Below are 23920 nucleotides of genomic sequence, written 5' to 3' on the forward strand. Positions count from 1 at the left end.
CTGTTCTCGTTTCTGATTGCACCCCCCATCCTTTCAGGAATGAGACGTTTCCTTATCTTCTCTCGTAGAACGGAAATACGAAAAATGTCTCTTGACGTGCCTTACTGGGCAGATGTGGTTGTTCCGCTCAGGAATCTGCGAAATGTCGTCGCCGTCGACGTCGACACTGCTGATGGTTAGTATCTCACACAGAAGGTTGTAGGCATCCGTCTGCTTCGTTTCTTTGTATTGCTTTTCTGCAGTGGTTCCTTGCGCTACTTATGAAATGACATTGCGCGAGAACTATATATAGAGCCGTAGAAGCCTATATGTGCCACCTTTTCAGAAGCTCACAGTGACCAGACTTAAAGGCTCAGGCTCATTTTCTAAGCCTTGATCCCTGAGAAGCCGAGCACCAGGCCAGATGGTGGCTTGTACCCATTTCAGAAAACTGTTGGTTACCGCGCTGGCAGTGGGAGTCGAAGCCACTACCTCCTGAAGCCGAGACAGACACTTGCCTGCAAGATATCTGCTTTGCTTTTTTTGTAGCGTTATGGCATCGTAATGCTGGATTATTTGCACCTTCAGAAAATTAGCATGAAATGAGAAAGAGCATTTGATATGACGTCATATCAGAGAATATTGTGTATTTCAAAAGGTGTACAAAAAATATACGCACAATCGTCGTAAAGCAACACTCTTTGAGGTTAAGCCAACCAGTAAATTTTTAATACGCTTTTTGAGATGAAGTGACGCCTTTTGTGGCATAACTGAGTTTCTGGGTTTCAGAAAAGATGTGAATCATATGAGCCAATAAGCCTGTGAAATAAATTCTAAGAATTGGCATTTGACTATTACAGATAGACACAGCTGTGACTCAATTTCGGCCATTTTTCCTGAAATTCAAAAATCAGGCGCCAGCGGGGCACGCGCCGGGACGCCGCAATTTGATGGATGTCACATCGAGAGCTCGAGTTTAAAATTGCATGAAAAATGGCCAAATTTTGTCGAGCCGCACAGCATAGGGTAATCACGTCTTCGAAATTCTGTAATGCCATTTCTAATCGCTACCCGATGCCTATGGTTAGGTTCGTGGGGTTTAACGTCCCAGCGACTCGGGCTGTAAAAGGCATATAAGCGACATACAGGATATATGAGGTGCCGATATGTGAGGGATAAAAAAAAGTTGACGGTGTTACTAAGCCTGACTACATGCATGATTCACTTATCTCTCTGACGTCCGCCAGCACTGGTATTGCCGAAAAACTATTTTACATCAAAAAGTATTTCTTCAAAAATTAGCGGCGTCATTCACTGAAAAACGCAGCGAGTGCACGTATGGTGTGCCGGCGACTTGATGCGGATTCTCGATCAACAGCCCGCCCTCCTCTTATTCAATACATTTCCTAAAGAGTGCTCGCTGCGCACGCATGAATGGTTGTGCTTAGGGCATCGAGTCAAATGGTTTGCAATACGTGCAGTACCACATTAAAGCACATACTTTTTTTTTGTAATTTCTGTGCACTAATAATAATGGTTCGATAAAAGCTAAGTGTCCTTGGTTTAATTCTCTAATCACTCATTTACACTTGGACCTCAAATGACGAAACTGAATTTCGCGGGCCCTATAAACCTTTATTTTATTGCGAAAGCGTGCCTTGCAGCATACTATTTCTTCAAAAAGTAGAGGTACAGGCCTGATTCCTTAAGAAAATCTAGTAATGGCCGCTGATGTATACCTAGTAGCCAGGCATCCACATCCGGCGGCTGACCTGGAGGAGGCCCGCATCGGATGCCATGCAGTTTGGGGAGCGTCTAGAGATGTGGCCCTACATACCTCACTGCCTCATTTCGCATTTCACTCTGAACTGCTCGATTGCTCAATCACTGTCAAATATTACGTCGCCCAACTGTCCATCCTACTTCAATGTATTACGTTGCAAATTGGTTTATAGGAAAGGAAAGGCGCAGTGTCACACTTCTCGGTGGGCACCTGGGTCCGTAATACGAGTTAGCGACGTTTTCAAAAATGTCGCTATCTCCCTAACCTCAGGTCATCGCATTGGTGGAAACACCGAAGCCGGATGTTCCTACGCCTTCTGGATCCTGCGTTTCCACCAATCAGACAGTAGATGACTCGATGTCAAGGGACAGGAGGACGGAGGGTGACTGGTCCTGGCCCTGATAGGATTGGGATAGGTAGGTCAACGCCGCTTGCGGCGGGGGCTAGCCTGCCACCGTATTTTTATCTTTTTTAGGCCGTCATTGCACCCGCCACCGCGTCTATGGTGGACGACAGCTGTTGTTGCGGCGCGCACCTTTCCTTCCTCTTCTTTTTCTTCTCTATTTTCTCTTCTGTCCTCGCGAGAGGAGCCATAGTGGAGGGCTACGGAGCAATTTCCACCACCTGGGGATCTTTTGACATCGCACAGCACACGGACGAAGAGATTTTATTTATAGAAAGGGAAAGGCGCGGTAACTGTCTCACTTGTTTTCTGTGGACACCTCAACCACGCCGTAAGAGAAGGAAGAAAGGTGGGAGTGAAAGGAAATTGAGAAAGAGGAGCTTTAGTGGAGGGCTACGGAGTAATTTCTACCACCTGGGGATCTTCAACGTGCGCTGACATCGCACAGCACATGGACGCCTCTTCGTTTTGCCTCCATCGAAACGCAGCCGCCGAGGTCGGGTTCGAACCCGGGTACTCCGGCACAGTAGTCAGGCGTCTTACCCAGGTGGTCGAATTACTCCGTAGAGAAAATAGAGAAGAAAGAAATTGATTTAAAAAACTGATTTATTTGTAGGAAGGGAAAGGCGCAGTAACTGTCTCACTTGTTTTCTGTGGACACCGCAACTGCGCTGTAAGGGAAGGGAGGAAGGTGGGAGTGAAAGTGGAAAGAGAGAAAGAGGAGCCGTAGTGGAGGGCTACGGAGTAATTTCGACCACCTGGGGATCTTTAACGTGCGCTGACATCGCACAGCACACGACGCCTCTTCGTTTCGCCTCCATCGAAGCGCAGCCGCCGAGGTCGGGTTCGAACCCGGGAACTCCGGCACAGTAGTCGGGCGTCTTACCACTGCACCACCCCGGCGGGGCAGAGAAGAAAGAAAAGAAGGGGGAGCTGGGAAAATAGAGGGGAAAGAAAACGAAGAGGGAGAGAAGGACGCGTGCCGCAATAGCTATCGTCCACCACCGAAGCGGTGGCGAGTGAAATGACGGCCTACAACAACATAAAAATTCCGTGGCAGGCTAGCCCCGCCGCAAGCGGCGGCGACCTACTTGTCCCAGCCACATCAGGGCCAGGAGCAACCACCCTCCGTCCTCTCTTTCACACAGCGATTAATGATTGATTGATTGATTGATTTATAGGAAGAGAAAGGCGCGGTAACTGCCTTACTTGTTTTCTGTGGACACGTCAACCGCACCGTAAGAGAAGGGAGAAAGGTGGAGTGAAAGTGGAAAGAGAGAAAGAGGAGCCGTAGTGGAGGGCTACGGTATGATTTCGACTACCTGGGGATCATTAACGTCCGCAGACATCGCACAGCACAAGGACGCCTCTTCGTTTCGCCTCCATCGAAGCGCAGCCGCCTAGGTCGGGTTCGAACCCGGGTACTCCGGCACAATAGTCGGGCGTCTTACCACTGCACCACCCCGGCGGGGCTCTTACACACAGCGAAACGCTCTAGTTGTACTCGCTAGGAGGTGGTTGCTAGGCGACGACGGTGAGATTGGTGCAACCACGGTGGAAATTGATGCCACAGCGAAATCGCTGCATCGCAGCCAATGTAGTTTGCACTACAATAAAACGCTGCTGATGGCAATCGGTTTTGAGGAAAGTGACGGCGCAGAACCTGACAGCTCAACTGCGAGGGGAGGGGATGGAGGAAAGGGGGAAGAGGAAAATAGGAGCTTTATTGGAGTGCTGCGGAATAATTTTTATTACCAGCTGGGAATCTTAAGCGTCTCATGCATTGAAACGCGGCCACAGAGATCTGCGGTTTCTTATACACAGGTTCGACCTACCGCATCTGCGGCGCAGTAGTCAAGCGCAACGTTACTGTATCTAGTAACGTTGGTCAAGCTCTCGCTGAGGCATTACATGGTCCACTCTTTACCTCGGGGGCTCGCATGAAGCTATGCATGCTGGATAATCCGCCATGATGTAGTCGCTGGCAGCAGGCGGCGGGCAGTGCAGCCCGGCTGAATTAGTGACTAGAATGGAGCCAGTGCATTGTCGTTTTTAGAGCGCAGCTCTTTGGCGTCTGTTCCTGGGTTTCTCGTCGGCGTCGGCGTCGTCTTCGGCCTCGTAACCAGCTCCGCCCCCCTTTCATCCCCCCAGCGCTAGCAGCGACCGACTGATACCGCTGGATGCCGCTGACGCCGCTAGAGAGTCAAGATAACGTGACTGCATAGAACACCGTCGCCGCAATGCAGAAAGAGGAGGGGAGGGTCCCTCCCCCCCCGTTCCTGTGTGGCGGATAGGGTGCTCTTCAGTTGCCGACGCGCCGGTTATTTCACGTAGGCCCCGGCACGTCGACGAATACGTGACCACCTTCCCACGGCTAGACCTGGTTCTTGGCGCTGCGGAAGCGAGGGTATCATATTGTTTGCGTCGGCATCGGCGGCGTTGTCCCTGAAACCAACTCCGCAGCTGGGGTTGACTCACTATCGGCGTCAGCAACATCAGTCAGTCGCTGCTATCTCTTCCCTCCTCCCTTTATAGCGTTGTCCGCTTGCTGCGCGCGCTTCTGCCCCCATCGTTTGCCGCTGGGTGTACACGCCGCCCCCCTCCCCCCTCTTCCTGCGAGTCTCCGGTTGTCAAAGCGCCGGCTGGCTCGAACTTAATTCCTTTCTTCGCTCCTCCTCCAATGCAACCCCTGTGCGGTGGCAATCAGAGAGCCAGATCGGTGGCGGCTGATCTGTATATGTGCACCGCCCGAGCCGAAATTGCCGCTGCCGTTCGCCACTGCGAAATTATCTGCCAGTTCTTTCTGAGCCATGAGCGAGGCACTTGTATAGATCTGGTCTTTGAGAATCAAGCATTGGTGCACCGAGTCGAACATATATCAGTCTATTTCTCCGACCACAAAGCTTCCTTCATGACTGTCAAGAACTGTTAGTGGAGTCTTTGTTAAAGGAATACGTGTGAAAAATAAAAAAAAAAAATTCTGTGATAGAGCATACATGTGTTGCTCGATTTCTTTGCCTCAATCTATCGAAAAGGTGAAACAGCTTATTTGCTGCCCTCAAATTTCGCATTAGGAAGTAACGTAATCGTCGGTAATTTTTTTTTTTAATTTTTCTTTATTTGTGATTTATTTGTAAAAACAGTACACGAACAGTTGGTTGGACCCATAGCCTTTACGACTAGTAATGGGTTTTCGACGGTCCACCGAGCAAACACGCGGCTTTCCGTGCGGCGCTGCCCTTACGTGCGAGCATGAGGAACGTGCGCGTCGACTCTGTGCCCGAAAAATCGGGCGCGCTATGAAGAAATGCAAAGCAGTGCGACGCAGGCCTGTTCAAGCAACGCGCGAACGACTGATCGCACTATGCGTCTGGGCCTGGCCGCCCGTCGACATCGCCGACATTCACGATTTCTAGCTCTGGCGACTGTTTCTTTTATTCTTGCCCGGATTGGCTTCGATCTTGCGTCTGTTGGCCCGTGCGAGCCATTCACGGTGGCGTCGTTAGAGGGATCCTTTGCCTTCTGCAGGCGTAATTTTGGAATCGTGAACCCGCAGTCGGCCTTCCCGGTCGCGCCAGCATCGTCCGCGCGCACTACGCGACCACGTAGACGAGGCTATTTGGCAGTGCCGTGCTGCGTCGTCTACAGTAAACGACGTCATCATGGCGGATTACCCAGCATGCATCGCATCACGCAAGCTCCCTTAACGTGAATGAAGTATGAAGAAGCATGGAGGAAGGAAAGTATCATTTGCACGCCATCATCGAATAGCTCGAGCCTTGTGCATTAATCATAATGATGACTTGGGCTTAACCCAGTAAAAAAAAAGAAACTCCAATTGGGAAACTTTCAATTGGTACCAATTGGAAAATTTCCAGTCGTAACTTACTACACAATTGGACCGATTCGATCAATTGAAACTCGCTCTCTCCCAGCCATAAAGTTTCATCAAAGTATTATCACCCAGTAGACGACCAGATGTACTTCTACATTAAAGTGTGCAAAACGCTGCCCGATTGGCGTATATGGGCGGCACTCAACCTTATTGTGACAGCGTTTTTACGAAGGAGTGCAAACCATGACAACTACTTGATTTCATATATAAATCAACATACGCAAGCAAGCATCACACTCGATATAAAGAGAATGTATTGGATACATACATACATACATACATACATACATACATACATACATACATACATACATACATACATACATACATACATACATACATACATACATACATACATACATACATACATACATACATACATACATACATACATACATACATACATACATACATACATACATACATACATACATACATACATACATACATACATACATACATACATACATACATATGCATAATAAACTAAATATAACATGATTCCCCTGAGAGGGGAAAACAGTATAAACGAGGAGGGTTCTAATAAAGGACGACAGGCATCTCAAATCTGCTCCCTCGTACAACATAGAAGCGCGTGTGCCAGCGCCGCAAAAACCGCGTTTCGCCGTCAGTTTCTAACTGTCCAGACAGATACTTCCAGGCGACGAGGCGCAGCCTCTGCAAGGCTGGGTACATTGCTCGGGCAGGAGTTCGGCGCGCCTCGGCGAGGCACCTGCGACGCCGCAACACATACAGAACCACACTGAACACTACGTGTTCAAAAGGGGTGCGCCGGCGCCTAACGACGGGGTTCATGCGGACGTTAAACATCCTTTATGAGAGCTGCCACATTGTTCTCGCAACTACACATTCGAAAAAAACATGCGCGAGGCTATCGGGAGCACCGCAGTTGGCACACTGGTCATTGGGTACAACACCCCATCTGGCAAGGCGCTGTCTCGTGGGGAGGACGCCCCAGCGCCTAAGCCAGTCAAAATCTCGCACTTCGTTTGGCAGCCGACAAGCTGCCCACGTTCGCCATTTGCGTACATCGGTCTGTCGTTGCTCATCAGCTGAAAGCCTATGAACGGCTACTATAATTCGCTGATGCGTATGTCTGGTAGGTCGACTACATTAACATCTGACATGTCTGCATCTAGAGTCGACTTTATCTGGGCAACCTCGCGGTAAAAAGGCAGAGGTCTGTCCGCTTGTAGACCGAGGCATTGTTCGGGTGTAAGCACACGACGCGCCGTGCTCATCCAGTACAGGATGAGTGAGCGACCAGGGTAAGACTCGTCAGCTAATAGCCTCTATACCAGCTTTAACGCGAGCGCTCGAGCCACTGTCGAGATGCACGGAAGACCAAGGCCTCCCCTGCTCCTCGGAAGCTGTGTAGGATGTGACAGGTCTGCATCTAGGGTCGACTTTATCTGGGCAACCTCGCGGTAAAAAGGCAGAGGTCTGTCCGCTTGTGGACCGAGGCATTGTTCGGGTGTAAGCACACGACGCGCCGTGCTCATCCAGTACAGGATGAGCGAGCGACCAGGGTAAGACTCGTCAGCTAATAGCCTCCCTACCAGCTTTAACGCGAGCGCTCGAGCCACTGTCGAGATGCACGGAAGGCCAAGGCCTCCCCTGCTCCTCGGAAGCTGTGTAGGATGTGACAGGTCTGCATCTAGGGTCGACTTTATCTGGGCAACCTCGCGGTAAAAAGGCAGAGGTCTGTCCGCTTGTGGACCGAGGTATTGTTCTGGTGTAAGCACACGACGCGCCGTGCTCATCCAGTACAGGATGAGCGAGCGACAAGGGTAAGACTCGTCAGCTAATAGCCTCTCTACCAGCTTTAACGCGAGCGCTCGAGCCACTGTCGAGATGCACGGAAGGCCAAGGCCTCCCCTGCTCCTCGGAAGCTGTGTAGGATGTGACAGGTCTGCATCTAGGGTCGACTTTATCTGGGCAACCTCGCGGTAAAAAGGCAGAGGTCTGTCCGCTTGTGGACCGAGGTATTGTTCGGGTGTAAGCACACGACGCGCCGTGCTCATCCAGTACAGGATGAACGAGCGACCAAGGTAAGACTCGTCAGCTAATAGCCTCTCTACCAGCCTTAACGCGAGCGCTCGAGCCACTGTCGAGATGCACGGAAGGCCAAGGCCTTCCTTGCTCCTCGGAACAACGCTAATAGAACTAAGATCAGTTGCCAAACTCTCCGGGTTCTCCATGCGGCTGAAGCGGCGCGTCAATTTTAACGCGAGGTGGCGCTGCCGTCGAAACAGGCTCTATCTGCATCGTTGTGTTCCGCGGACGAAGCGTGACCAGAGGCACCGAGCAAGGGGAGCAGAAGGAATGCCCGTTTATTGATCAGCCGGCTACTTATACACTGAGGTGGAGAGGGAGTGTTCCCTCGCCAGCATGCCTCGATTGCGATACAGATATCGGCCGCGTCACACACGCTGCTGATGCGAGGGCCCCGCCGTGCTATATACGATACATCCCCTTTTCTTTCAAAGGAAAACAAACATGGGATAGAAATGAAAATACCGAACCTAGGAAATCTGCACAAAGTTTCGATCATAAGCAAGCCTCTGTGGCGGCCCTCGTTCTCGGGTAGATCTTCTGCATACAGATTGTTGGTGCTGTTGTACTGTTGCAGGAGAGTTGACGGAGGCAGGAATGCTGCCAGTTGTGGCCGTTGACTCTGTGGAATTCCGGCTGCTGGATTCTGAAGGGGTGTGATCTGCTACTTGGCAGGGGTTGTTGTCGGGCTGATAGCAGCCTTTCTGTCGAAACGCCTCCCTTGTAGGCAGCAGATGCCGGCGATTGCGGCGCAAGATTGTGCCGTCTTCGGTGACTATGTTATAGGACCTGGGATATCCGGAAACTTGAATGACTTGACCTTTCGTCGCCCATGCCCCCTTTTTGATGCGGACCGTGTCTCCAGGATTAAGCGGTGCTAGTTGTCGGTTTGAATTTTCGGTCTGATGACGCTTCTGCACGTTGTGGATTGGAGATGGCCGGACGTCGGGTAACGTTGTCCGAAGTCTTCTTCCCTGAAGCACCTCGCCTGGTGATGGCCCGTATTCCATTGGCGTTGATCTGTAAGCAAGAAGACCGAGCCAAAAATCCTGATTCATTTCAATGGTTTTCTTTAAAATCCTCTTCACTACTTGAACGCCCTTTTCCGCCAGACCGTTGGATTGGGGGTACCTAGGGCTTGAAGTGATGTGGTTGAAGTCGTACGTTCGAGCAAAAGCGGCAAAAGCATGGCCAGAAAATTGGGGTCCATTGTCTGAACAAACTTCCACTGGTATGCCGTATCTGGCGAAAATCGCGCTTGTTGCTTCAATGACAGTCTTCGCGGAAGTATTTTTCAGCAGCTCTACTTCAGGAAAGTTTGATAGTGCGTCGTAGATGCATAGGTATGACCGTCCGCCATGCTCAAAAATATATATGCCTACACGATGCCATGGTTGATTAGGTACCGGGCGCAACATTAACGGCTCCGGTGGCTGTCTGTAGGCGTGTGCCCTGCACGCAGAACATGTCTGTATAAATGCTTCTATATCGGAGTTTATTCCTGGCCAGAAGACCAGATGCCGTGCCCTTGATTTGCATTTATTAATGCCCAGATGGCCTTGATGAATTCGTTCCAAGGTTTCTTTTCTCATGGAAGTTGGAATGACAACTTTGCACCCCTTTAAGAGTATGCCTTTCACATGAGAAACTTCTCCCTCAAACGGCTTCCACTGTCCTTTAAGTGGTTTTCCGGCCGCCAGATCGTCACACACTTGCTTTAGGTCTTCATCACGACTAGTTTCCTTGGCCAACCTTCCCCAAGTGCTCTCGGTAACACGTGTGAAGAGATCACACTCACTGCGTGAACTTCAGTCTCGTCGTTAATGACGTCGTTTTCCGCGATGGTCTCGGTTGTTGCCCGGGACAGCATGTCGGCGAGGAGTAGCTTCTTTCCTGGAGTAAACTGCATTTTGACGTCGTAGCGAAGAAGACGCAGAAAAAACCGCTGCAACCGTGGGGGCAATGGCTTTCTGCGAGATAGCGAGCAAGGGATGGTGATCAGTCTCAATGATAATCGATCGACCGTAAACAAAATGATTGAATTTCTCGCAGCCGTACACAACCGCCAACGCCTCCTTTTCAATTTGCGAGTACCGCTGTTCGCACTCTGTCAGTGCTCGAGAAGCGTACGCTACCGGCTTCCATGTGTCGTTGTGACACTGCAATAGCGCGGCCCCGATTCCGTTTCGCGATGCATCACAAGACACCTTTGTTGGTTTTGTTGGATCGAAAATGGTCAGCAAGGGCGGAGTACTTAGATTGTCGCACAGCTGCCTCCACTCTTTAGCGCGATGGGCGTCCAGGCAAACGCAGCACTTTTCTTGATAATATTTCTGAGAAGGGTGGTCCTCTGGGCTAACGACGGCATGAACTTACTGAAATAGTTCACGACGCCCAGCATTCTCTGTACCGCGAGCTTATCAGCCGGTGGTGGCATTTGTGTCATGCCTTTTATCAGTGATGGGCTTGGCTGTATCCCGTCCTTGTCAATTACGTCACCCAGAAACTATTTTGTCGACACCAATGGAGCACTTGTCCGGGTTAAATGTCAATCCAGCGCCTTCTGCTGCTCGCAGTACCGACTGCAGGCGCATGTCATGCTCCTCTCTAGACGACCCCCAAACTAGCACGTCATCGACGTATACTCTGACGCCGGGAAGACCCTCAACAATTTCATTCAGGGTTTTCTGGAATACCTCTGACGCTGATGATATACCAAACGGTAAGCGCAGAAATCTGTAGCGCCCGAATGGCGTTGCAAAGGTGCAAATCCGGGAGGTGTCGTCGTCCAACGGAATTTGATGGAACCCGGAGTTTGCGTCAAGGCGCGAGAAAACTTTAGCACCTGCTAACTCTGCCTCGATGTCCTCGCGTCGCGGCATTGTGTAATGTTCCCTCTTGATACCCTGGTTAATTCGCCTGGGGTCGATACATACTCTAATCTTCCCGTCTTTTTTTCGCACAATGACCAATAGGCTTACCCAGTCTGTGGGCTCTGTGATCTTGGCAATAATGCCGGCGCGCTCCATGCGCGCTAGTTCTTCTCGAAGGGGCTCCTGGAGGGCCAGCGGTACTCGCCGGGCTGTTTGGACTACCATGGCGTTGCATCGTCACGCAGAACCATCCGATAGACCCTTTCCACGCACCCGGTTCCTGTGAACAAGTGGCGAAACGTCTTTGTAATCTCCTCGGAGCTATTTTGTGAAACTGTATGTACGCGTGACACGAGTCCCAGCGTCTCGCTGGCCTGTAGGCCCAAAATGGCCTGACGCCCCTTGGACACCACGAAGAAATCGAGGACAGCACAGCGGTCACCCAGTGCTACTTCTGTACGAATAACACCCTCATGCTTGATCACACCGCCGCCGTAGGAGCGCAACACCGTGCTGCTGGGTTTCAGGGGCGGCTTGGGGCGAATTTTACGGTAGCATCCCAAGGTTAGTAGATGTGCTTGCGCTCCTGTATCTACCTTGAATTCGAACGGCATGTTCTTGATTTGGGCACGCACTGTCCAGTCGTGTTGGCTTGCCACGCTGCGCGATACATCCAGAATGTCGAAGTTATCTTCTGCGCCGTGAAGTTCGCCAACCTCGGCAGCCTTTCTGCAGCAGATAGCAAAATGATTAGGTCGTTGGCACTTCCGGCATGTTTTTCCGAATGCCGGACAGCTTCGTGGCGCGTGCATACGTCCGCAGTTACGACAAGTGTTAAGTCTGGGCAACACTCTTTGTCTACACAAGTGTTCCTTGTGCATCGCATCAATGTGGCTTTCCTCCCGTGTCCATACTTTCTTTTGCTCAGCTGCCACTTCAGCTGCTTTAGCAGTCTGCTCAGCCTTCTGTAGCGTCAGTGTGGTGTCACGCAGCAAACTTTCCCGAACTTTCTCGTCATTTGTACCAAAAACAATTTGGTCCCTGATCATTGCCTCCATCTGAGAGCCGAAGTTGCATGCTCGTGCCTGGGTTTTTAAGTCTCGTAGAAAAGGTTCAAACGACTCACCAGGGGCCTGGACTCGCGTGCGGAAGACGTAGCGCTCATGCACTTCGTTCTGCTGAGCCGCACAGTACGCATCAAACTTCCTAATGACCGTAGCGTAGTCATTCTTGCTCTCGCCCTCGCCGAAGCTGAACGTGTTCAAGATCTCGATGGCTTCCTCGCCTGCCACACTCAGTAGAAGTGCCGTCTTGCACGACTCTGATCGAGGCTTGTCGGTTGGTTCTGATGCGGCGAGGAAAAATTCGAACCTTTGCTTGAATGCTTGCCAGTTCTTGGCAATTTCCCCGGCCGAGCTCAGCGGTGTTGCAGTGGTATCTTTGGTTCACCCAGACCGGACGTCGACGCTCATCCCACTTCTGACACCATGTATCGTTGTGTTCCGCGGACGAAGCGTGACCAGAGGCACCGAGCAAGGGGAGCAGAAGGAATGCCCGTTTATTGATCAGCCGGCTACTTATACACTGAGGTGGAGAGGGAGTGTTCCCTCGCCAGCATGCCTCGATTGCGATACAGATATCGGCCGCGTCACACACACTGCTGATGCGAGGGCCCCGCCGTGCTATATACGATACACTATCTAGCCGCTGCTTGGCAGCTGTCGAAGCACAATCAAACGCTGCGGGCCCGGCCGTTCGGCGTAGCATGTAGCATTCGGGAATGTTAAATTACCTGGTGTCCTAAATGCCGTACTTATCGTTAATTACTCACAGTCACCAATCAAGTCTGAACCGTGTGTGGCGAGCATGCTGCAAAACTTTACTGCAGCAACTCGAGCGATACAGGTGAGCGCTGCTCAGGCAACGCTACCGTTTTTTTTTTTTTTTAGGAAAGTTGTTGTGCTAGTTTCTTCCCCGAAGTGGCATATGAGAAACGTGCAATAATGTTAGAGATATGATCATTGCAAGGCTCATCGTCAGTTCGAAGTATGTTTCTGCAGTTTCTGCTCAACCGCATGCATGTGCATATGTTGAACAAAAAAAAAAAAAAAAATTACCAGCGCTTTTGCAGCAAAGAGCCGCATTGTCTGTGGTGCAGTTTAACGGAATAAGCGAATTTTGCGCATTACATTCATTTCGTCATTAAGCATGCATGTGACTTTTAGCCGAGCGCCGCGCGCAATCTGTGCCGCGAAAAGAGCGAACTTCTGCTTCTTGAGTTGTCGGTTTCTTTCTTCCAGCAAGAGAAGAGAGCTTACACAGGAGGTTAGACGCCAACAACTCGAGACAATAAAATTTAGTCTTTTTGGGATTCCCAACTGTGGGTTTATCGTTACTGGCCCGCGTCCGCGTCGCAAGTACTTTTTTTTTTTTTTTGCGACCTTTCACGCAGTGGGCTACAGATAGACACACAAGTAAATGTAATTTTACATTTTATTCACAGCACGTTTTCACACTTTACTGAATGCACAAATTACAGCAGGCGAGACTTCTTCCTTGCATTTTTAACCTGACTACTCACATTGCTCCTCTCGGATAGGAATCGTGTGTAAAAATGCATCCGCATTACCAAATAAAACTTCACCACTTGCACAGTGAACTGTGCAGGCTACAACCTATTCGGGGCAGCTTCCTGCTTAAAAGCAGGTCAACAATCAACCAGAACAGATTTCCAAAAACTTTTTCTGTCTTTGTTTGTCGCTCGACCACTGACTTGATGCCAGTCACCAGTTCAGTCAGGGAGCTTGAAGGGTGCTTGAGCACTCCAGGGACAAGTGAGCGCTTTTCAGTTAGGGAAAACCTTCGGTACACATTCTTCAGCGAGGTTCCATTTGCCCCTATCGATTTTTACTTCCTTGCCATTAATGATATGACTGTACGTCTTCAGTATGTCTTCATCGTAGAAATGAAGATCGCACACACGTGATTTGTCAGAAAGTTTCCTGTCAACACGCGGAATCGCGCGGTCCCATGCCGCACGGAAATCCGCGTCACGCGGAGCCGAGAAAAAACGCCTCGCTGTGTTGTCAGTGTTGTCGCTCTTGTAACCGCTCGCACAGCCCGGCACGCAGCACGTCGGCATGGTTACTGTAGCCCTTTCAACTTTGTATTCTAGCACAGGTAGCACAAAAAACGATCACTGCAGCAGCCGAGTCGGGAACGCACTGTACTCATGCTGCCCGCACTGCACGTGTTCAACCCACGTTCGGGCTGACGAGAGCCTGGCGGAACTGCAGCGCAACTCAAAGCAGCCAGCGGTGGCGGCGCCGCGAAACAGCTCTCAGTTTGGCAACTGAGTTCTATTAGTGTTGGAAGGTGTAGGATGTGACGGGCGACTATAGCGCTGTCCTGCCATCCCAAATAAGGGACGCGAGTCTGTTCACCAGTCACATTACCATCACACTGCTATCATAACCGAAACACATTAATCCACACATCTATATATATCACTTATATTTGACTCTCATGCTGGGACTAATTGTGCCAGTTCGTTCAGCGTAGTTACTTCATTTGATATCAACTGCAGAAAAGCACATATGATGTATACAATTCTCTAGATTAGGTCTTGAAAGCTTTTAATATAAAAACCATAAATATTCGGCCGTGTTTTTCAAATATGCCAAAGTGCCCATAGATATTTTGGGCACAGTTAGGCAGACCAGTTGGACTTACTGGCAAAACCGTTTTTCTCAAATGGTTCCAATCTGCGAGTCCAGTTGGACTCAATTGGAGTCAATCATCACTCAATCGTAACCAATTGCAGTCAATAATTTCCCAACTGGTACAGCTCATTCCCACTGGCAAGTACAATTGGAACCAATTGTTTTTCTTACTCAATTGTAACCAATTTAAATGAAGATTTTTCCATCTGGTTCCAATTGATTCCCATTGGTAATGCCAATCGGAGTCTTTTTTTTTTTTTTTTTTTTTTACTGGGAATGGAAGAAGGGTATCTCGATTAACCTTGGTCAGACACCGGGTTTGTACGCTCAAGGACAGGTCTGAGACAAGGAGGTTATAATGCTTGGTCTGAGACGCTCTTTTAGAGAATATCTGAAAAGGAAAAGTCACAAAAGTCGCACCTTACCATGGCAGGGCCAGGAAGCCACAAAAGTTAGATGGCTTATCAGCGCTCTTTAATACTACCAGTTAAGAAACTTCACATAGGGCCCATGCATAAAAAAAAAAAAAAAAAGACGGCTGTCTTGATTGGTAAAAATTCGGGTGTCTACGAATAGCGGCGGCGCCCGCAGCCACTAAAGGAAACCGTCTAATTTTTTATTTTGTTTTATAGGTTCACAGGGGAAAGGCGCAGTAGCTGTCACACTTATTTCTGTGGACACCTGACCCGCGCCGTAGGGGAAGGGAGGAAGGGGGGAGTGAAAGTGGATAGAGAGAAAGAGGAGTCGTGGTGGAGGGCTACGATCTAATTTCGACCTCCTGAGGATTTTTAACATGACTGATTTATTTATAGGAAGGGAAAGGCGCAGTAACTGTCTCACTTGTTTTCTGTGGACACCTCAACCGCGCCGTAAGGGAAGGGAGGAAAATGGGAGTGAAAGTGGAAAGAGAGAAAGAGGAGCCGCAGTGGAGGGCTACGGAGTAATTTCGACCACTTGGGGATCTTTAACGTGCGCTGACATCGCACAGCACGCGGACGCGCCTCTTCGTTTCTGCTCCATCGAAACGCAGCCGCCGAGGTCGTGTTCGAACCCGGGTACTCCGGCACAGTAGTCGGGCGTCTTACCACTGCACCACCCCGGCGGGGCGATCTTTAACGTGCGCTGACATCGCACAGCACACGGATACCTCTTCGTTTCGCCTCCAAACGCAGCCGCCGAGGTCGAGTTCGAAGCCGGGTACTCCGGACAGTAGTCGGGCGTCTTAGCACTGCACCACCCCGGCGGGGCCTGTCTAAATTGCAACTTTCAGATTGTTGCTAAACGCACAATCACCGGGAAAATGAAATACATTCAAGTTGCAGTAGCTAAATTGAAACTTTCAGATTGTTGCTAAACGCACAATCATCCGGGAAATAAAATACGTTCAAGTTGCAGTAGCAAAACATCTTAGACACAACAGCCGTAGAGGTAATTAAGGTGAAAAAGAAGGAACAAAAAGTGATTTTCAGAAGGCAATGATGGCCATGGCAGAAACCTTCTATTGAACGCTTCTAGATGACGCGACGATTCATAGATATGCATAAAGTGGGTGCTAAAACCAGTCACGTTTTGTAGCAGAGTTTCCCAAAAACTCTGTACTTGTGTATGATATCAAATTAGTCAGGTTTGAAAAGCACTTCTGCGTTCACGTTACGTTTTTGAAACGAAAATTGTTAAGATCCCTAAACTGCCCCTTAAGCGTTTGTAGCCAAGCCTGGCCTAGCCAAGCCTGGCCCGACAAAGTCGGAATGTGGAGAGTGTGCCGCGACGTTTGGTTATAGTGCTCTAGAAGATTGGGCAGTGTGTCGACCGCGCCGCGAAATGCATGGGAGCGAGGGGCCGCTTTTGCGATGACGGAGGCGCCGCAGCGCAGAGGGCGCCACCAGCAACTGGTGTGTCAGCCGTCCGAGCGCCCGCGTATGCGCGCTGTGCGGCGGGGCGGATACCGCGCGGACTGTACGTTCTTGTTTGCTTGTGCGTCGTCTCGAGCTGTTCGCAACAAGATTTTACAAATATGCCCGTTAACGGTGCACAGTACTGTTTGCAATCACCTAATTTATTTTCCATTTTGGCCGTCGGCAACACCTCGGGGAAGTAACATGACAGGAGTTGGCTCCGAAGAAAACAGCTTGGAGAGGGCCGGCGTACGACTCGCACAGCACGCTTCACTCGCCGTACAGCTTGCTTTAGCATTCCTAAAGCACCTAATTCACGTCCAGAAATGTAGTCGTTTTGAAAAGAGGGCAGTTTGGAGGCAGGATGTATGAAGAAGTGAAACGTACAAAGCGTGCGTTCGAGCGCTGACTAAAACTTATCACAGTAACTCCATTATCAAAACAGTCCAAAATGGTATATTCCGTTGTTTCCCACGCCAACTATGCCGACTACAGTAAGTCACTGAAGCCACAAGAGAAGTCGGCATTCAGTTGGAATGAATTAAATGTGGACTACCCCGCATGGAGGTAAAGATGACTTAATTATTCAAGAAAATGTTTCCATTCTAGGGTACGCAAGCCACCGGTAATATGCAAGTCATTGCCTCCAGAAGATCGCTCTAGTCCTGTTTTATGTACATACAAAATAAAAAAAAAATGAATAGCTTTGAAAAAGAAATAATGACGGAAAATAGAGGACGCAGAGGCTATAGGGTATACGCTTATTCGCTTCCGCTAGATCATCCTTCTGCGAAAGAGAGGTTGTGAGGCCGGCACGGTTTCTCACCACGAACAAAAATAGCGCTATAGGTTCGAGGCTAGGTCGCAATTTACTCAAAAATTTGGCTCGATGCACGGTCCTTTTCGACTGCTTTGCACTTTGCACTTTGCAAACTTCCTGTAAAATGTGAAGGTTCAAAAAGTTTACCTACTTGGAGCACCAGAAAAGCTCCCACTTGAATCAATGAAATTTATAGTGTTTTTGCAGCTTCGCTCTTTGCGAAGTAAGTGAATCACGACAAGAGTTTCCAAAGGGAAAATAATTAAATTCACTTGGAAGTATTTCACGTGTAATATCAACCTTGTTAACAATTATAGTCTGGTTAGTACTGCAAAGAGCACCCGCGGCAAGTAGCATATATAGTCCGGTAAGCAGTAGTTGCAAGTATATCCAGTCGATTACTCATATTTCATGCCACACACTAAAATAATAAACACGTATTATGTCCGCATTTCATTTCGGCATTATTTTAATTGCTTGCGTATTAGGTGTTCGTCATCTTTTTCGCATTTTTCCGCTTTCTCTCGGTGCGCGCCAAGAACTGCATCATACCTGCCAAATCGACGCGTAATTATCAGTGCTTTTATTTTTGTTTGTTTGCTCTGTACCATTTGCTGCCAGTAAAGCGTCCGCACTCAAGTGCCCACTATGAACGTATTACGTATGTGACAGGTTTAATTTTTGACATTTTATTTGAAGTAATGCCGTAGCTGTATTTGACTTTTTTTTTTTTGTTCATCTAAACAACTGGTTCGCCCTTTGGTTAGTGGCACGCAAACAAATGTCCGTGATATACGTATATGTTAATCACGAACAAAGAATAAATGCTTGAGTCGCGTATACCTTGTTTATTATTTTTTGCCGGTAAATACCACAGTGCTTTAAATTAGTACGGTAGTGAATAAATGTGTTTTGCTCGCACACTGTATTTGTAATTTATATAAGCGGTGATTAGGGCACATAAAGAACACCGAATAAAGAGATATATTACAGATTACTGGCGATTTAAGATAAACGTTGTTATGTATTAATAAGCGTAAGCTGCAAAATGTAAGCAGGTGTTTGTAAATAAGGTTTGTAAAAAATAAGTGTTCCTAAGGAGGCCTTACGAAGCACAAGCTTTGATTCGCATGTGCACTGTTTTTCTCCGCGTGTTAATAGCGCTCATGGGCAGTAGCCTTTATTCCCTTACGGGCAAAATGAATGCAAAACAGCATGCTTCGCTGCAAACATTAAGTACAAATTGCTCATCTGGACGATTTGTAACTGTCCGCAGGAAGAAATGTCGAGAGTTTCAGATAGCGATTCAAGCATAGCGCGCTGCTCCGAAGGACTACCCAAGAGTGCACAATGTCTACAGATAGACGTAAGATAACGGCAGGGATCAGTTTAAGCACCTGGAATAAGTCGCCTCTTTATTAATTATCACACTAATTGCGTAGCATCTGAAAATCGCTTCAAAGAGAACCGCACACCTCCTCTGTACCCCCGCTATCCCGCGGCCGCTACGCGCCGAGCGGCGAACGTGGCACCCCTGTTGCACGTCGCGCCCTCTCGCGGGAGTCGGTTCTTGTCATCGCAAAAGCGGCCCGCTCTCCGGCGCCGGTCGTCACACTGCCCAATATTCTAGAGCACTATAGTTTGGTTATAGTTTGGTTGCAGTGTTTTAAAAGCCTTATAAAACACTGTATATTCGTGTACAGTTCTGCGAGCTCAGTAAGTTTTATATCGTGTCTTGTAGCATTCTATTTCACTTTGACATATTAACCTTTAGCGATGCAGAGAGGTACTAAAGAAAGTGACATATGTTTATTCGTGATGCAGATGGTGCAGATACGCAGCTATATAGCGCGATGCTTCCGTATTTGCATGCGGCTCTCTCCACCACTAATTTTTAAACAATATTCAAAAACATTATTAGATCGCCCTCCGACAAAACCTTGCATATAACCATCGTTGTAGCGCAACACACAAGAACAGAGAACGAGAGGAGACACAGCGCTAACTTCCACCAACTTTATTACGAACACATCTTTGTATACCCGTGTTATCATCGATCCCGAATGTGCGCAAATTCTTTTTGGGGTAGATTACTGCAGATGTAACACGAGTACTTTCAATTCTCGTTGAACTTGATCTGCATTCAGCTAATGCAGATCGAGGTTTTCACACGGCAACTTTCAAGTGCAATTGAGAAGGCTCTTCCTCAATCGCTCTTGAGTTTGCAAGCACATTCGAGAGTCATTCAAAACGGCTGTGTAGCACCGGATGCTTTAATCCTTCTTGAAAACCTCAATGCAGATCGAGTTCGATGAGGATCGGAAGTGTTCGTGTGACAGAGGTATAACAGAAGGGGGGCTAACGCGGGTGCATCCTAATCTATCAATCTTTCCCACTTCAGTTATTATCTTATCCTTGCTTTTGCGTTTGCATCTGTCTTGAAATAAAAAGGTGTGCATCTTTTGCACTTATTGCAATGCTTTATATTTTTCTTTTCTTTTTTTTCTTTTTTTGCAGTTCATTTGTTATGGATGACTCGCTTTATGTAAACAGAGGACACTTTTGCCCAAGAACCAAACTGTCCAACCATATTAAGGGCGACTGTACTTGTAACATTATCCATACTTACAAGGTTTGGTTTGGTTTGTGGGGTTTAACGTCCCAAAGCAACTCAGGCTATGAGAGACGCCGTAGTGGAAGGACTCCAGAAATTTCGACCACCTGGGGTTCTTTAACGTGCACTGACATCACACAGCACACGGGCGCCATGCTTTTCGCCTCCACCGAAAAGTAGCCGCCGAGGCCGGGATTCGATCCCGCGTCCTTGGGAACAGTAGCCGAGCGCCCTAACCAGTGCGCCACCCCGGCGGGGTCATAATAACAAGTTTAGATGTCCACTGACGAGTGAGATAGATACTGTGCTTTTTGTTTCCCAGAAACCAAACCAACTAAAGACGTATAATGTAAGGCCAAACTCTGTGCCAATCTCTCAATGCCAAACTGCTAAGCAAAACCAGAGTCCTTCAATGCTTTTTTGAGCATTGAAGGACTCTGGCAAAACCATGCCAAATTGTGCCAAACAGTGTTTTTGCATTTCTTAATGTGTTTAACAATGCGCTAATTTTGGGGGGCAGCTGTACTGTTTGCTGTGGAAAACCGGCTAGTACGGGAGCAAAAAAAAAAAAATTAATAAATCTAGCTTTACTGATTTCTTTGATTCAAAGCCCTTGTTTTTTTTTGTTTTTTTTTCCACATTGTCCATACAAAAAATGCTTTTTTAAATTACCTTTAGCTGCTCAGTTTTGATGGAATAAAGAAAAAAAGAGGTGACAGTTTTGACATTGTGCCAGGTCATGCATCCAGCTTAAATATTGCTAGCACTGTGGAAATTATTGAAATTGCTGTGTTACCATTTTGCGACGCGTTTGGTTCATTTTTCACACATCAACTCAAATTCTCACTCACATGATAAAACCATGCGAACTGTTGTGTTTGCTTAGAGATGTAGATTGTATTTGCACCCACGAAAATCTTCGTTGTGGTGCAGTAGATTTCACCGAGTGTGTTTTCGTTTGTCAGTTATCAACTTCTTACATTCTGTTCATTATTAGGAGGAATAAATTCAAACTGTTCTCTGCTTTTGGCACTGTTGCTACTAGTATCTCCATCGCTGCTGTTATCAGTGTAAAATGACACATCTCTCTAAAACCTATTCGCAGTCTACATCCTCATCGTAGCTGTCACTCATGCAGCAACTCAGGGTTAAACAGAGCCAGATAGATAGTCCTCAATGCATAATGTTCACCTGAGCCAGCTAGTTTGGAAGCCTCAGTTTGCTAACGAAGGTTTTAATGAAAGGACTCATATTCATGCAGGAGATTGTGGTCTTGTTGGGCATTATGTGAGCCCTTTCATCTAGGGATGAAAAGCTAGTGGGGGAATGAGAAAGAAACTGTTTTCCTGTAACTCCTTTAGTGTGGGGTCTTTCTTATGTGGCGTCAACTTATGCGCGGTCATGTCATACCCTTAAAGACAGAGCTTAAGGGTTCCTCAAAATTTTACGCATAAGAAATAACTGCAGAATGCACATTACATGAAATTTGGTATGCCTTGCTTTTGATGCTAGTTATCTGCAGTAAGAAGGTAGATTAGAAACGAAGTTTGATACACATTTTATGTATACTCTTTCAAATTCTAAATGGCTAAAGCTTCACCAAACTTGAGTATATTTGAAGTACAGTGGGATGGGGGGGGGGTTGAGTTCGCTGATAAATGTTCTGCAAAGAAAACCTTTTTTTGTGTGTTTTTGACAACCCCAATCAGGGACATTTTAGTGGGATAAAAAATGGAAAGATCTTTAAAATATATTTACAGTGAATCTGTGAATATAATTACAGCAGTAACAAATTCATCTTGTGGCAAATTTCATTCTTAGTGTAAAATAAAAATGATGATAAAATCTTTTCCGTTCCCTACTTTCTTTGGGGACAGTTCTGCTATTCGATAAAAAGTAGGCATAGAGTTGCGTTCAAATGTTTGAACCATGTAAAACGTTTGCACTGTGTTATATTTTGTCACTTTTGCACCAAAAGAATAATGAGATACGAATATTGTGAGAAGCCATGTTTTGCTGTGCTTGCAGGCTTGCTTGTCGAGGATGCTTTCTTACACTTTTCATGATTTGCAGAACAAATCTACTATGCTGATGCCGAACGCCATGTTATACAAAGCTGTGATATTGATGGACACAACGCGAAGGATGTCATTTCGTTTGGCCTTGAGACACTTGGTGGTCTCGCGGTAGACACTACTGGCCGCAAACTCTATTGGACAGACTCTGGCAGGAGCCTCATTGAAGTGTCTGAGCTGGATGGAAGGCACAGACATGTACTTGTCTGGAAAGATGTGGACAGCCCTCGTGCTGTGGTGCTGCATTACGAGAAAGGGTGAGTCGTGCATGTTTTGAATGAGCTGTATTGAATTTTTTGCGTTGCTTGATCTGCATAATGAATATATGAGAATAAATATATCTGCATAATAAATATGCAGATATATTTGTTTTAGGGGAGCATTTAAAAATTCTATTGGCTTTCAATTAGTGCAGTGGTATGGCATATCTTGGTTTCTGCCACTGCATGCCTAACATGCTTGCAAAAAGGGACATGCAGCAATGTGGTCCCTGAACCTGTAGGATGCATGCCTGGTTGTGTAAGGGAATATTCTGCTTTGAGGAATAAGTCTGATCGCTCATGAAAAAAAAAGTTTGACAGTGGAAAATTGGTCCCTGAGTAATGAATTGATTTTAGTTTTGTGTTAACCCATAAGCAATTCAAGGGTTCCTCATATCCACTTTGAGAGGGCCCAGTACAGTGGGTGGGTGGCACGAATGATTTCATATATCTTGTACTGATGCAGTCTTCATGGCACAAATTGTAGAAAAAAGTGGGAAAGCTGTCTTTGCTATCACAGGTTTCAAAGTGCATGCTGGAAGCTGTATTTGTATGTATGTGCTGTCGGTTTTTAATTCTGTGTACCTAATTTGAGGCCGTCGTTTTAACTTCATGATTTATGATTCCAAGTTAATTTTTTATTATCTCAAAAGGTGGCTTCTATGGTCATGAGCCTTTTTATCTAACAAAGGATGTTTAACTCATCTTAACTCAGTAGGAGATTGGTCTGTTAAGGAATTTGCATATATGTGTCATCCTTGCCAAAAGTAACCGGGCTGCATGTTTTGCTTCTTGCTTGTATTCTAAAGCCAACATTGATTCCCAGATGATCATGACTTGTTGAGAAGTGAGGACAGTAACTCACCTTTACTTTGCATATATTTACAGCTTCAGAAGTAATACGAATGCTGTACTACCCGTCTGAGAAGTAGAACATGCAGCCTGGTTACTTTTGGCAAAGACAATAGGAGAAAGACCTCACTAGTAGGTATCACTGAATGCAGCTGACTCAGAACAATGACTGCTGTGAACAGTTTTCTTTAATATGCACTGCTTACTTTACAGTCTGACCCTAGAAGGCAAGCAAGTACTATATAAGCATATAATGACGTGCCCTATAACAGCACAGAAAGTTATTGAAAGAGCACAGTCAGAATTTTTCGCAGCATATTTCTGCTTTGAGCTGTTTTATAGACTCTTGAATGAGTGTGGACCTCTGTCTACTCAGTAAGCAATTTATAATTGAAATCTTTCTCCCATAAGGTTAGAGTTGTTCAGTGGCCAAATCCAGGTTGATATCACAAATAAGCATGTGGTCACACGAGGCATACAAAACACTAATGTAATGATGACTACACTAGCCTACCCTAGAAGCTAGAACCTAGAAAGCTAGAAAAATGCTGCCATCACCCTGACCTTGGGCCATCTGATGGATAGAAACACTGAAACTGGATGTCACTGTCAATTTCTGTTCCAGCGTTTCCGCCAATCATATGACTCATGGTCAGGGAGATAGTGACATTTT

General features: G+C 47.3%; 1 protein-coding gene and 1 long non-coding RNA gene across 2 annotated transcripts in view; one reads left to right on the top strand and one right to left on the bottom strand.

Moving 5' to 3' along the window:
• Lrp4 (LDL receptor related protein 4) overlaps positions 1 to 23920 on the top strand; it is a 193005-nt gene that overhangs the window by 128546 nt on the left and 40539 nt on the right. The window contains exons 19-20 of the mRNA XM_084602336.1: positions 38 to 175; positions 22134 to 22392. Of these exons, the coding sequence (XP_084458462.1) occupies positions 38 to 175; positions 22134 to 22392 (397 nt within the window). The remainder of the gene's footprint in view (positions 1 to 37; positions 176 to 22133; positions 22393 to 23920) is intronic.
• Positions 8301 to 10092, bottom strand: LOC146191904 (uncharacterized). The gene is made up of 2 exons (XR_014706708.1): positions 9935 to 10092; positions 8301 to 9156 (listed from the first exon to the last, which is right to left on the bottom strand). It is a non-coding gene; the product is annotated as an uncharacterized LOC146191904 (long non-coding RNA).

Source organism: Amblyomma maculatum, chromosome 4, assembly GCF_055883805.1.
Source record: "Amblyomma maculatum isolate TAMU_Amacu chromosome 4, ASM5588380v1, whole genome shotgun sequence".
Lineage (NCBI taxonomy): Eukaryota > Metazoa > Arthropoda > Arachnida > Ixodida > Ixodidae > Amblyomma > Amblyomma maculatum.